Here is a 14297-nt window from a genome sequence, read left to right as displayed (position 1 = left end):
TCTAGTATGTTTAGGAAGGTGTAGTGAGAATCTTGGGGCATGGTGGGGGATCTGTAGCAAGTTATAATTTGGATTGCAGTCTTACCTAGTGTTAGTTGCACCTGGAGAATTTCAGATGCATTGTGTTGGGCAGCTAGCCTGGAGGTGTGAATATCCTTGGTGGATATAGACACTCCTCCACCTTTAGTGTTTCAGTCTTGGTTTGGTGGCTGAAATGTCTGGTAAGAGTTGTAGCCTGGTATTGCAGGGGTGCTCTCTGGAGCCTTGAACCAGGTCTTAGTTACTGCACAGATATCGATGTTCTCCATTTTTAGGAGTGCCTTGAGAGAGTGCATTTTGAGATTTAGACTTCTAGCATTGAGTAGCATTACCTTCAGATTTTACATGCTTGTATCTGTTACAGTGGTGTTTTTTTCCTTTGAAACTTGCCTAAAAAAGGCACTATAGGGGTGACAAGAGCTTTATCCAGTAACCTAAATCCCAGGGGTGACAGGTGCAGACCATCTCTGGCAAAGCATCGTGGTTTTTCGATCATGTCATCCCAGGCAGACAGATACTGGATCCCCTTTGAATGACAACAGAAGTTTAGCTAACTGCTTGAAGTCAGTCATTTTGTCCTTATACTGTGGTATCATTCTGGGTGAAGGCAAGATGCTACTCAGGGCTAGGGTCATCCCTGCCTTGGCCACATGATCCAAGAGCCCCTCCATGTCATTTTTCATGTAGTCCAGAGAGGTACGTCTCAAATCATTCACTCCAACATGGACAATGACAGAGTCATATTTGTACTTTTTGTGGAGTGACTTGAGTGCATGCATTATGTGGTGGATCCTGGCACCCTACAGGCAGCTGACTGTAATTTTCTCTTTGTTCAGTCTGGTGAGTGGGGTATCAGTGTGCCTGACTATAGTGTCACCTATGACTAAAGTGTTTGGTACATTGTCTTGCCTTAGGGGCTGTTGTTGAGTAGCACACTGGTGTTGTGAGCTATGTGTCATTTTGGTTGTGATTGGTGTTTGTTTGCATTTCAGCTTTGGCGGTCCTTGTTGCTTGGGCAGGTTAATGTTAAGGGCTTCCGCATATGTGGGTTTAGTGTTGATATGTGTGGGTGTTGATGGTGTGGCTTTAGAAGGGCTATGTGTTGCTTGAGGTGTGGTGCAGGTGTTAACCTTTCCTCTTGACTATCTAGTGCAATTTTGGCTGGGAGAGAGCTTTGCTTCCAGTTTGGATATGTAAGTGCATCTCTCACAGGTTGTAGTGTTAGGTGGTAGGAGGGAGGGTTGTCTGTGTACATGAGACAGTTGCTGCATTGCCCTAGTATGCCCAGATTCACCAGGTGGACAGGAGAAATTACCGGTAGCTGAATCTTGGACATACCTGTTGAGGTGCTTTTTTTGTAAAGTACAAGAGCTGTTTCCCTTACCTTTCCAAAGTACTTTGCAATTATAGGCTGTTTAGTGCCTACGATTAATTTCTCCTTATTAACAAGAAGAGTTTAGTCCTTGTGTCAGTTTAAGGCTTCCTAGTGCTTTCCAGCAGGTTCTAGAGTAAGTGCTAGTCACATCGGTTCAGATTTTAGTGCTACTACTGAGAAACCAGCTAGCTCTAAGGGAAAATTTGAGAAGCAGACTTTCTGGCACCTGGAATAGTTTAACTGTAGCCCCGCTGTGCTGCACAATGCGGAAAATACGCAAACATATGCATTTTTAAGCCAGAAAGTTGAAAGGGATAGAAATCAGCCCAAAAAGGCTAATAAAATTACAGTTTCAGAGCTGTAAACCACTCCTCTATTGTTAGATAGGCAGTACAATGCTCACCACTCCTACTGGTAAGCAGTAGGACTTCCCGTTACCACAGCAAGATCTGGATAGCTCTGAACACAGAAAATAAAGTCCTGAAACCAGCAAATGTGATACATTACTTGTTAAAAATGGAGTAATTAGCAAACATCCACACTTCTTCTGTAGACTTCATTAATAGTTTTATTGCATTTCTTAGTGCAGTTATTGTCTAACCTGTGTGATTGTTACACACATTGAAATACTGCTTAAACAATAATATTAAAGTGGTAATTTTGTTGTATGTACTACTGTCTTTTCATTGTCACATCATCTATACTGTATAAACATAATTTATTCTACTACTTACATATATATATATATATTTTTTTTCTTTCTTGCCAGTGCATCATGTTCTTTTAGCATCCTGCAGTTACTCTCAACAGTGTTGTATCACAATTTAGTGCTATGCTGCTGTTGTACCATACTTAACAGATTACAGCATTTCATACAATATGAAGCTAGATTCCGGTGGACAACAAGCTTATTCAAAATTGCCAAAAAAAAAACAAACATGCCAAATGCTGTCATCTACCAGCTCTGTCCACTGTCCATGAATGAGCTAACTTGCCCCTAGCACAGCAATGTTGAATGGTCAAAGCCACTCCTTTACCACTTCCCTGCCCAGCCATCTTACATTCCATTCCATTTATAGGGCTCCCTATTGAAATGTCAGCAGTTGTAACACTGACAGTCAACATGCTGAAAAAGAAAACAGTGAAACTGCAGGAGAAGAGCAAAAATTGAACATCCCACTTCTGCTTTAAACTTCTTTTTTACAGGCGAGCAAACCCCTTGAATCATTGACGTGGTGGAAGCCCCCCACAACCTCCAAAAGTATGTATAACTCCAAGATCACCATACCTCAGAGAAAAAGGAATAGTCATAGAAATGGGCATCTAAGACGTATTATATGCAAGTCCATGTTTTTGTCCATTCACTTGCAGCATAATGGGACTCGCTCGTGCAGTTCTTGATAGTTCAAACTGTTACCAATTTGCAGTCTTGTACTCCTGAAGACTTTCAAGTATTTATGGATCTAATCTATGAGGCCACATCCTAACCCTCACACAGAAAAAATGTATTATTTAATATCCACATACCCTTTCCAATAAACACTTAAATAAAACTGCAGAAAACAAACAATACCCTAAAAGTACCTCTATTGCTAAGCATAATATTACATTATAGTACCTGTAATTATACACTGTTGTTTAACCTTTAAAAGACTCACAATATCATCATAACTATTTACAGCTTCAGTGCAGATACTTTTCCTTTCCAACCTCTGCTCTCTAACCCCCCCAAAAAAGGGGGGTGGATAGACCGTTGTTAATGTATCTGCAAGTATACATCTCTTCTTCTCAAATTATTATATCTTACTGCATACTTTCAAGAATCTTGAACTCCTCACAGGAGATATTGAACAGTACCCGTGAAAAGTAGTGTCAACCCACATCAACAAACATCTCATGTAAAACAAACAATTGAATCAGCAGTAGTACCTGAAACAAAATTCCCACACTTGAAAAATGGACACCAGAGTTGAAACACAACTATTGAATTGTCTCTAAAACTTGTGTTTAGACAAATATAGATCATACATTTCTTCTCTGTCAGTCCACACCTTATACTGAATGAACAGAAAGCAAAAAAAAAAAAAGCTGGTGGTGTAATATTCCAAAACCATAAACAACCTCCATGCATTCCAGTAAGAGGATTTGGCAAACACAAGTAACGTCTCATTGTCTATACATGTCTAAAACCTGACAAGCATTAGAAATGTCTTCTAGACACAGTAAACTGGTAGAAAAATTGTAATGGTTCATTAATAATGATTAGATTCAGCAGTTGCTGTAATCAATCAAAATTGCAAAATACAGACCTGCAACTACAGCCTCAGGGCTTCTCACAGCTGATAAACAACTCCCATTCATTATGATTCTCAAACACTAAATTGCACCATGTTTGACTGGATTATAACAAATCAGCAACAAAACATTCCCATTTCCAGGACAATAACAGACAACCTGATAGATTATTCACTCATCCTCACCATATGGAACAAGCTATTCCCTCATCTAAACCAAAATCACCTTACTTTTGAGAAATCTAAAATTCTTAAGCATGGAATCAATCTGAAACATTCTGCTGAAATCAACTAAAACTGCCTATTCTTGTTTGAAAGTATGTATGGAACAGTCAATGTATTGGATCAGTATGCTCTTCTACAAGAAGTAAGAACACAAGGAATCAACCTGCTATGATTAGATAAATCTGCTCTTCAGCTCATGAAGGACAGAGACAAAACCTAGACTAAGAATAAAAAAAGCTGTTGACATAGTTTCACTAAATAAATAATTGCAGTGAAGCCAGGAATAAATGTCAGATGCACATAATGCCATGAAACAAATTTACTATGAAAAGATGCATGAAAAATAAAATCTTCCTAACTCTGCAGCACTTTGGAAGTCTGTAAATAAGTTACTTGGCAAAACAAATGTACGCAGTAATAATTCTCTGGACTGACCAGCACACGAATTAACAACAGACAGATCTGTTAATTATTTTGGATCCATAGTCAGGTAACAGACCCTAGTCCATTGAATATCTCAACTTCAAATTTCAACAAACTGATACAACTGCCATCATAAACTACTAACAATGCTAAAATACTATAACAGTATTTTCCACTGGAAATATTCCTGTAGCTTAAATAGGTAGCTCCCTTTATTGCACATCTGCTTTCCCTTACTAAATGGAAGGAAGCCAAACTTATCCAATTACAGAAAGGAAGACTTGCAATAAAGTAAACAACTACAGGCCCATTAGTAACTTAAGCCCCCTTTCAAAAAAATCAAACTCTGATCATAAATAACTGACAAATTTCTTGGAATACAACCAACTGACAGTAATGTAACTTGGTCAGTCCCTTCTAACAGGTATAATAAAGCTACTACAACATGAGACAACATGCTGTGATAAAGTCCTGCTCTGGAATAGGATTCCATCAAAGCATTTGGACGGCACCGTGGTACAGCGGTAGCATTGTCACCTCACAGCAAGAGGTTCTCCGGTTCGATGCTAGGCTGCCTTCTGTGTGGAGTCTGCATGTCCTCCCTGTGTTCATATGGGTTTCCTCCGGGTGCTCCAGTTTCCTCCCATGTCAAAAAGACATGTGCCTAGAGTGTTTCTCCCCAGGCCTCTGCTGAAAATTGGCTTTGTTCCAAGTCAGACTTTCCCAGTTAACAAATGTTTAATAAAAGTAAAATAAATAAATTTGAAGTAAACCATCAAAATCTCCAACACGAATTACAATATCTAACCTGACATGGTCTTATGATCAGTTTACACACAGTTCAAGGACAGACTTTATGCTCCTAGTTTTCCAAATATGCCTCTACTTTACCACTAATACTGGAATGTCCCAAGGAATCATATCATGAACACTATTTTTTGCCATTTTCAACAGTGACTTGCATCTTCATATGATTAAAACTATTTTAATACAAAGCACAAATGACTCCAAGCTAGTACAGAATGTTGACAGCATCTCTTAACTTTGATCAGATATGTGTACATTCTGGACTGACTCAAACACAGAAAGCTTATTCTCAACAAGAAAAAAAAAGTACCGTTTGGCCACCACACTTTTGCCTGTTATACACTTACAGTTAGTTTTAATTGTAAAAAGGGCAACATATAATATAATTATTGTTCAATACTAGAAGTGAAGTGTAGTTAACAGCAACCTATTCTTTGAACAACTTGTACAACTCTTGTCAAGAAAATAAACATGAAACTATGAACATTTTATAGCCTATGACCCCATATCCAGGAAAAAAAATGCAGGGGTACTAGTACTGGCCAAATTACTCATCAGTCAGTAGCCATGGGAAATCTTAAAAATGCTAATGCATCTAAAGTTCTTACAAAGACCTAGAATAAAATCTCTACACATGCAGACCTACAATAAAGATTTGCAGCAAACAAAATTCTCATGTCTGCTGTTGTAATATCTTAAACAATACAAATTGATAGCATATGAAAAGAAAATAAAATAAAAATACAACTCAACTTTAATTTTATTTATCAAATCATAACACAGCTCACTTCTATGTTTTTGTTAGTTCTACAAAGTAGGAATCTAACATCCTCTAAATGGTTCCTTCTAGCAAAGATAAAAGCTAAAAACAAATTTGATGATAGTACTCCCAGCATGTTTCCATCAAATCTTTGGAACCAATACAAAACCAAATAAAAGTATTTAAGTCTGCTGCCTCCTTCAAATCTCACTGTAAAGCTCACCTAACCACGCAGCAGTCTGCAGTTATTACAATGTCACTTAATGCTTACCCAACGAGCAGTCCTTAGCTTAATGTTTACCAGTCTAATGATAGCAGCTGCACGTTCTGCATTACTGCTATAAAGACAGAGGCAGCAGTTCATTAATAATTTTCTCTGAAGACTGCTAATGCTATGTCTTAAGCATACATTGCTTTTGCTATTATATGCTGATACTCATCATTAATGTAATTCTGCATGCTACCTGTGCTAATTTACCTAGGGTATAATTGAGGCAAGGATTTTTAAAGTCAGAGGCAGACCTTATGTCAAGCCTTTTTCTACTCCTTGGGGCTTCAGTCAAAATAAAGGGTTCACCAAACTGTATTTATTTTTCATATGTAAGAGATAGATTTATCAAGAGTACAAAAGTTACAATTTAGGTGAGACTTCTGGTACAAAGTATCCTCCACATGCATTAGAAGGCATGTTACTGGGGTCTATATCAAACTTCTGAAGAGGTAAAATGCCGAATGTGAAAACATTGAACCCAAAATATCAAATGGTGAAAATAGCTAAGCCCAGGAACATCGAAATCTTACCTATGGCAAGATTTTGGTGGGCCGTTTCGTGGCTTTGCTATTTCCTCCACTGTGGTAAGAGAGTTAGGGACCTTAGGGTTAGGGTGCGGATTAAGGTAAGTGGATAGTTAGTAATGTATGTATGGTATCTAGTGACGTAGTGTAGGGTTGTGTTTTGTTAACTGTACGTGTGTGTATTAATTAGTTTGTTTGTGTATAGATTCATAGGGTGCAGATTAAGGTAAGTGGATAGTTAGTAATGTATGTGTGGTTTAAAGTAGGGTAGGTTTTGTTAACTGTGTGTGTGGTTTATTTATTTTGGTGTGCTTGTGTTGAGTGTGTGTTTCTCGGAACAGCAATTTTTTTCCCCTGGGAAAAAATTCACTATTCTGAGCATTCGATGTTTTCAATATTTGAAATTCCAAGTTCGAACATATGGTGTTCGACATTTTGGAATTTCAAATATATGATATAGACCCTGTGACTGGTTAAACCACTGTTTACAAGGTCAAAGGACTTATGACCAAGGTTTTGAACTGAAAAACTCTAAGTCATGATGCTGCATCTGTCATAAACCATTTGCAAATCATACTTACATGGTGGGTTTCCTATACTAGGACTCACCATTTCACAACTAAGCCCAATATGTGAAATGTCCCTTAAAAATATTCCAAAACACACTGTAAAGAATCAATGCAACTAGCTTATTTATTAATCACAGAATTGCGAAAAGATATTCCAAACTAATTCAGAAGGGAACTTGACATGACAGTGTAAGCATAGAATTAATAGTTATCCTTTATTCCAAAGACAATTGTGTGCATAACAGCTAAGTTCTTTATTGTGACTCCAGGTGTCTGGGATGCATCCAAGATTTTCTTGTGCAAATAGCAAAGTCACAATACCACACTGCTCATATAATTATAGTAAATTAATGCAAAACAGTGTTTTCCCAAATATGTTCTGTATGCGTAAAATTTGGAATGGTACACACAGAAGGAAAAACAAAGTATTTCTTATTCTTACCTCACTGAAGACATGTTTCAGTTCTTATGATTATATCAAGAAATGCAGAGATTTTTAAATTAAGGTTACAAAAACCTTCAGCTATTACAGCATGCTTTTCTTTTCAGATGCATCTGATGTTGAATTATTTTACGACAACCTTTGCAACATTCCAAATGTGCAAGCACATACAGACAGTACAATTCTTTTGTACTCATTTCTGAAATTACTGTTAAAGATTCCATAAACAATTCCATTAAGGCAACTGTTAAAGTAAGCCATAAAATAACTCAGGACAGTCAGCCAATCAGGCACCTTGGGTGCCTTTGATGGTGGACTAAAACAAAATATTAGACCAATTATACTATAGGGACCCCAACAAACTGCAAAAAGAACAAAGACTGCAAACATGGTCAAGAAGTTTCTCACCTCACTGAAATTCATCTTTTGACTGCTGTTTTGCCTGACCCGATACTTGGCCTGAATGACCAAGACCCAAATCCTCATGTAGCAGAAGATAACAATGGTTACTGGGATTATAAACTGGAATGATGCTAGAGCAATAGTCAGTGATGGGTTCAAGGTAAGAATGAATACACAAGAGTACACACGAGGGTCATACTGCAAAGCATCGGTTTGTGCCATTGGCAACAGAAAAAGAACAACTAAGACCCATGTCAAGAAAATGTAGCAGTAGGTGTTTTTCATGCTGTACAGCTTATCATATCTGGAACTATGGCAAATACAAAAATATCTGTTAATCGCTATTGACATGATATTATATATAGATCCAGAGAGACCAAGACCCAGAATGGCTGAGGAAACCTTGCACTGGACATGATCCAGAGACGACTTCTTCTGTATAATAGCAGTTGCAAATAATGGATAAGGGTACAATGCAACAATCAGATCTGCTGCAGACAAGCTGATTACCAAGATATTACCTATAAAGAGGAGCAGAAAGTTCAATTAAGCAAGCATTTCAGTTACTTTATGTAAGACGAAAATAATTTTATGTACTGCAATTAGTGTTTTCAGGATGTTAGTAAAACATGAAGTCCGCTTGCTGTGAATTTATATTACTTACATTTCACTCATAGCTGGCTTTAGGCACCAGCAACCTCTGCAGTCGCTGGGGGCCCCCTGCTTATGGGGGCCCCCCAAACACAACAAGTTCTTATTTTGATATTTTAGCCTTGTGTACTTAATAAACCAGCTAGGTAATCTCCTTTAAAACCTAAAGATGTCAATGGATGTAGTAACTGTGTTTGTCAAGCAACAAGCTTCACAATTTCATAAAATTGTTTTACCACTGACATAGTGACCTTGACTTACTTAATACTGCTGGTGGGCATTCTCAACATTAAAGCTGTCATCGTAGCAGGCTTTAGTCACCAGCAACACCCGTGGCTGCAAGGACCCCCTTTAATCATCCTTGACTTTGTTGGGGCCACACAAAAGCTGTTGCTACTTGGGGAAAATGAGGAGAAAAAAGATTTCTGATTACACTCTTTATCCAAAACACAGTTGTGATATGACCCTGTTACGATAAAGCCAGTAATCTGTGAAAGAACATGAGCAAGGTAAGCAGTAGAGATCAGCAGCCCAGAGTGGCCAATTTCAGTGCTTACCTTGGATTTTAAGAATAGCTGATAGTTTTAATCTTCACAGATGCGTTTCTGTTTTAGGGAGTTTTATAAATATGGGCAGAATGCTAAGCATTATAATTCTCAACTTCTTTGCACAAGAATTCTGCGCAAAGCCTAAAATAATAGCAAAAATAACAGCTCAAAATCAAGAAACCTTTTAATATTTTACTCTAGATCACTTAAAAGGTTAATAAAATAACTAATTTTACATCAACATGCACCTTTTTGGACAATATGAAATATAAAAGTCTGATGTCTAAATTTATTGACCATTTGTAATCCTAAATGATTTACCAGCAAATCTAACTTTTTTTAAGGGACAGAGCAAAATTAGGAGGGAGAATCGGGGATGGTCTATGAATTTGGAGACAGTGACAGGTATGACTTACTTATCAATGAAGTAAATAAAAGTGACTTACCCTTGCTGTTGTTTGTTGACTGCTAAACAACAGTCACTGATCTGCTATGACAGTACCACTGTTACACAATGTATTGCTATTTGTTGAAATGAGTGCAAAATTTGTGTGTGTGTGTGTGTGTATGTGTATGTGTGTATGTGTGTGTGTGTGTGTGTGTGTGTTGCATGTTGCAGTGCAAGAGTAACAAGCTGACTATGATTTATTTGACTTTCTCACACAAACATATGTGTGTGTGGGGGGTGTTTGCAGTTTATTTAAGTAACAAGCTGGCCATATTTTCTTTCACTTACCATCACAAACATAGACCTTATATATGATAGGTGGCTAGAAGTGTGTACAGGACATCATTATAGTTTGTGTTGGGGCTGAAGACAGTGTCATCATTGTTTCTATTATTTTTCTCACAGACCTGGAAAATGTAGAAAGGTGGTTACTATAACTTATGTATGGAGAGCACACTGTTTAGGAACAACAAAGTGGAATACATTACCATAATCATTATTTTTTCACTTTCCTCATAACCACATATCAGGCACGTATAAAGATGGCTGCCTTTGGAGAGTAGGGGTGAGGAGACATTCTATGTACATGTATCTCAGCAGTTCATAGGTAGGTACTAGGCTATCAGCCCGAGGGCCTACATAAGCCTACCCAACAAGGTTCCCTGGCTTACGCCACCCAAGAAAGTTATTTTCCTGTGCCACTGTTGAGCAGAGACACAGAAGTGATCCCTGGGGTGCATTTCCCATTTCCCATCCACTCATCAATATTTTTCTTGAAGAGTGCTAATGAAGAACTTTGCTTGACATAGATGGGTAGCCTGTTCCAGAGTGTGGGAAGTCGCTGGGACAGGAATCTATCCCTCCAGCATGTCATGTTGATTGGATAGAGCAGGTTTTCTTTAGGAGTTAGATGTGTTTGAGCTCTCTTATTCCTTTATAGCAGAATATTGGCTGTTTATGAGAGATCTCTGAGTTAGCCATATAGGTTAGGGCAGAGATGTAGTTTGAGTAGGCAATATGTCACAGAGTAAATCTTGTTTTTGTGATGAACTTTGTGAGAGTCTTCCTGTTTCCAGCCAGTGCAGCTGTATATGTACCTTCCAAAGGGGCCTCCGTGCTCATAATGTCTCTAATGGGTAAGTGAGTGAGAATGAATGAGAACTATAACTTTTTTAATGACTGAGAACTTTTTTGGTGATGAGGTGTGCCAACTTCCTGACTACTGACTACTGTGGCGAGATCGTGATCATCAAAGAACAGACTACTGTGGGTCCCAAGGTTTGGTTTCACATTTTAAGTAGATTTGGTGTTGTGTAGGTAGTCAGTTCAGTAAGTTTTACATGTGTAGGATGACATACACCTTGTCATTGAGCTTGAGGCATTTGCTCTGACACCAGACATCTGTCTCAGCAAGGCCCTTCTGTAGGATTTCCACATCATTTGGGGACTATTTTGCATCTAGTTTGCAGTCATTTGCCAGACTCATATCCAGACTAGGCCTCTGTTCTAGTGTAGACTGTTACAGTAGGTTCCACACAGAGGAGATTCCAAACAGGAGAGGTCCCAGGAACCCCACTTGTCACTGGTTTGAGGGTGTGGTTTTGTGCACCTTAGAGTGGGTTCTGTGTGAGTTCAATTGGGGGCAGCCCATCTGGACATAGGGATGTATACCCAGTTTAGTGAGTTTAGCTATGATTCCAGGGTGGGGGTAGTGAATGAGTTTGGCAAGGTCAAGATAGGCTGTTGGTGAACACCACTCTCATCTCTGGCTGGCTTTGTCTGGCCTCAAAGAAGTCATCAGTATCAGGGGAGGAAATCACTGCTCAGGTTCCCCAACTCAGGTGGGGATCCAGAGTTTGGGTTACCAATGTCTTTTTGTTTGAGAGTTCCATGGAGTTTGTTTCCATGGCCTTGCAGACCAGGCTGTTTCAGGCTAATAGGCGCGATAGTTCTTGGGATCCATGTGGCTCCCCCCTTTGTGGAGTGGGATCGTTGTTATATGGATAAGTGTGGGCACAAAGCCCGATGTAGTGAGCTATTGAACATGGTGCTTAGGTAGGGGAGCCAATTCATTCTGAAGTTCATGTAAATGCAGCCTGGGGATGTGTCCGTGCAGCCTGGGCTGTGTTTCCGTCCAATAGAAGTGTGTTTTTGTTTTAGATAGTTGTGATTTTAGGGACTTTGCATTCTTTTACAGGACTTATATTCTCTTTTGTATAGATAGGGGGTCTTTAGGGAGTGAAAAGGTCTCTAGCACTGAACCAATCTGCCAGGATGTCTGCAATATCAGTTGGTTCTTGTAATTTCAGAGATATTCTGCTGCTTGTCATTGATATTTTTGACATTGACATAGCTATAGAATTCTTTGTATAGCTTAGAATGCTTTGGGTTTGTGTTTTTGTAGCTAGCTTTGGGATCTTATATAAGGGATCTCAGATTCTTACTGAGGCTGACCAGGGAGCTCCTCCACTCATGGGATTTTGCACCATTTTTTTTTTTTTGCAACAATTTCTTCTTTTGTGTTGTTTGTTTTGTTTAGGGATTCCTGACTTGACCACCTTCTTGACTCTGTTTTGTCTTGATTCTGTTTTGATATGAGTGATGCATGCATGTATGTAGTGCTTATAGTAGTTTTTGTAGAGAGTCAGTAGTCATCACTTCATTGTCATGTCCATCTGCATGGGTGTTCTTTCACAACACTTCACTCTGAAGAAGAAAGAAGAGCTTTTGAGAAATTTTACCATGGTTTTTTTAATGGGGGGGGTGGGATGTGGATATCAAGGGTGATTAGCTTATGATCGGATCGAACCAACCAGGAGTTGACTTCAGGTGTGGAACACTGGTCACTCATGTTGATAATGACTAGGTCTAGGATATTGTTGCCCCTGGTGGGGGTGTGGATAAGGTGTGTATTAGAGTTTATGAATTCCAGAAAGCATTGTGCGGAAGAGGTGGTACATGCGTAGTTTTCCCAATTACTTGAAATACATGACTGTGGACATCTAAACCTTTGCTTTCATCACAGTCTAACAGAGGGATGAACAGGCAGTGACTGATTTTTTTGGGGGTGGTTAGGCAGGTAAGCAGTATTCCCAGATAGGATTTGTGTATCCTCACAACAGTTGTTTTGTTAGTTAATTGTGAACTACTGTCTTGTCAGCGTTGAATATTAAGGACTGGGCACAACTTATGTCTTCCTTGATGTTTTTAGATCAGGATAGCCATTAGATTTAAAGGTTGGGAAAATGCTCTAAAATGCATTCCAGACATCTATAACCCTATAGCCTATATAAGCTTGAGTTATTTCCTAAATGGATATTACTGTGCTGTCTTTGTCAGAAAAGGTGTCTTGAAAGGATGCAAGGAAAACTGTAGTTGAACAGCAACACTGAATTTCTTCCCTTAATCTTAATGTCTGTTCAAGCCATTACTGAATGAATAGATTGTGTAAAAAGAAAAAAAGAAAAGAAAATGCACTTCAGATAACATAGAAAGTTATGGCTTCTTGAAAAATCAGAAGACTAAGGTAGAATGTGAGAAAAAGAAGAAAAATTTAATGCTCATGATGTGGAGAAGCTCAGGATGGGGAGGAAACAGAGGAGTGCACTGGAGGGTGTGTGTGTGTGGGGGGGGAACAGTAGACAATGCTTAGGGCACCATTTCACCTAAGTCCACTCCTGTGCATAGAGTTTCTGTAATGTATCATTCTTGCAATTAAATGCTGGTAATTGTGAATGTTCCTCTGTGAGATGGGTGAACACAGAGTGGTAAACAAGCCTGCATTAATGTAAAAGCATAACTACAGTTCAATCTGTGAAAACTACTCCTAGCAGCATGAACAAAAAGTTCCTTGGGAGGGGTGGCAGTGACAGACTGATACTTAAATGAGAAGTGGTTTGGGGCCCCCAACTTGACATTTGCTGTGGGCCCTGAAAAATATAACACTGGCCCTAATTTCACTCATCAAGGCAATACTGTTAAGTCTAGCTTTAGGCAAAGGAGAGGATAGTTGCATGGGAGAAGGAAAGAAAATGCAAAGAATGGAGTAAGATCAGAGATTACTTGGAACATATGTGGGGGTTAGAAACTGGACAATAAATTGCATTAGAAAAGCAAAATAGGATGTGAAGAACTTAGCACCAAACTCTAATACAAGGGAAAACACATCACTTTGGTAAATATGAGATAGGAAGATGGTGGGGAGGCAAGTTTTCTCTTTCTTGACAGGAAAAAGGTGGGGAGGCAGAAAGGAGAACACATCAAGAAAGAGAAAACTTGAGGAACCAAAGGAACAGGCTGCAGATTTAAACTAATATGTTATGTCATTGGAGGGTTCCAAATAGGAAAGGAAGGCAGCAGTATGAGAAGAATCAGGTCAAGACATAAAAGGAATGAAGACACTTACTAGTCTGAAGTAGGATAAGTAACAGAGACAAGATGACAGCAAGAGTCCTAAAAAGATCTGCCATGTTTTTGACAGAATTTATGGCACAGTTGTTCACTGGACCCTCTTTAGGGG

At 38.9% G+C, this 14297-nt stretch overlaps 1 protein-coding gene across 1 annotated transcript in view; it reads right to left on the bottom strand.

The window, feature by feature from the left end:
* LOC122808257 (melatonin receptor type 1C-like) overlaps positions 1–14297 on the bottom strand; it is a 115680-nt gene that overhangs the window by 40166 nt on the left and 61217 nt on the right. The window contains exon 2 of the mRNA XM_044079221.1: positions 7901–8652. Within this exon, the coding sequence (XP_043935156.1) occupies positions 7901–8652 (752 nt within the window). The remainder of the gene's footprint in view (positions 1–7900; positions 8653–14297) is intronic.

Source organism: Protopterus annectens, chromosome 8.part0 (genome assembly GCF_019279795.1).
Source record: "Protopterus annectens isolate FY-2018-M chromosome 8.part0, PAN1.0, whole genome shotgun sequence".
Classification (NCBI taxonomy): Eukaryota; Metazoa; Chordata; order Ceratodontiformes; family Protopteridae; genus Protopterus; species Protopterus annectens.
This window is presented reverse-complemented; position numbering and strand designations above follow the sequence as displayed.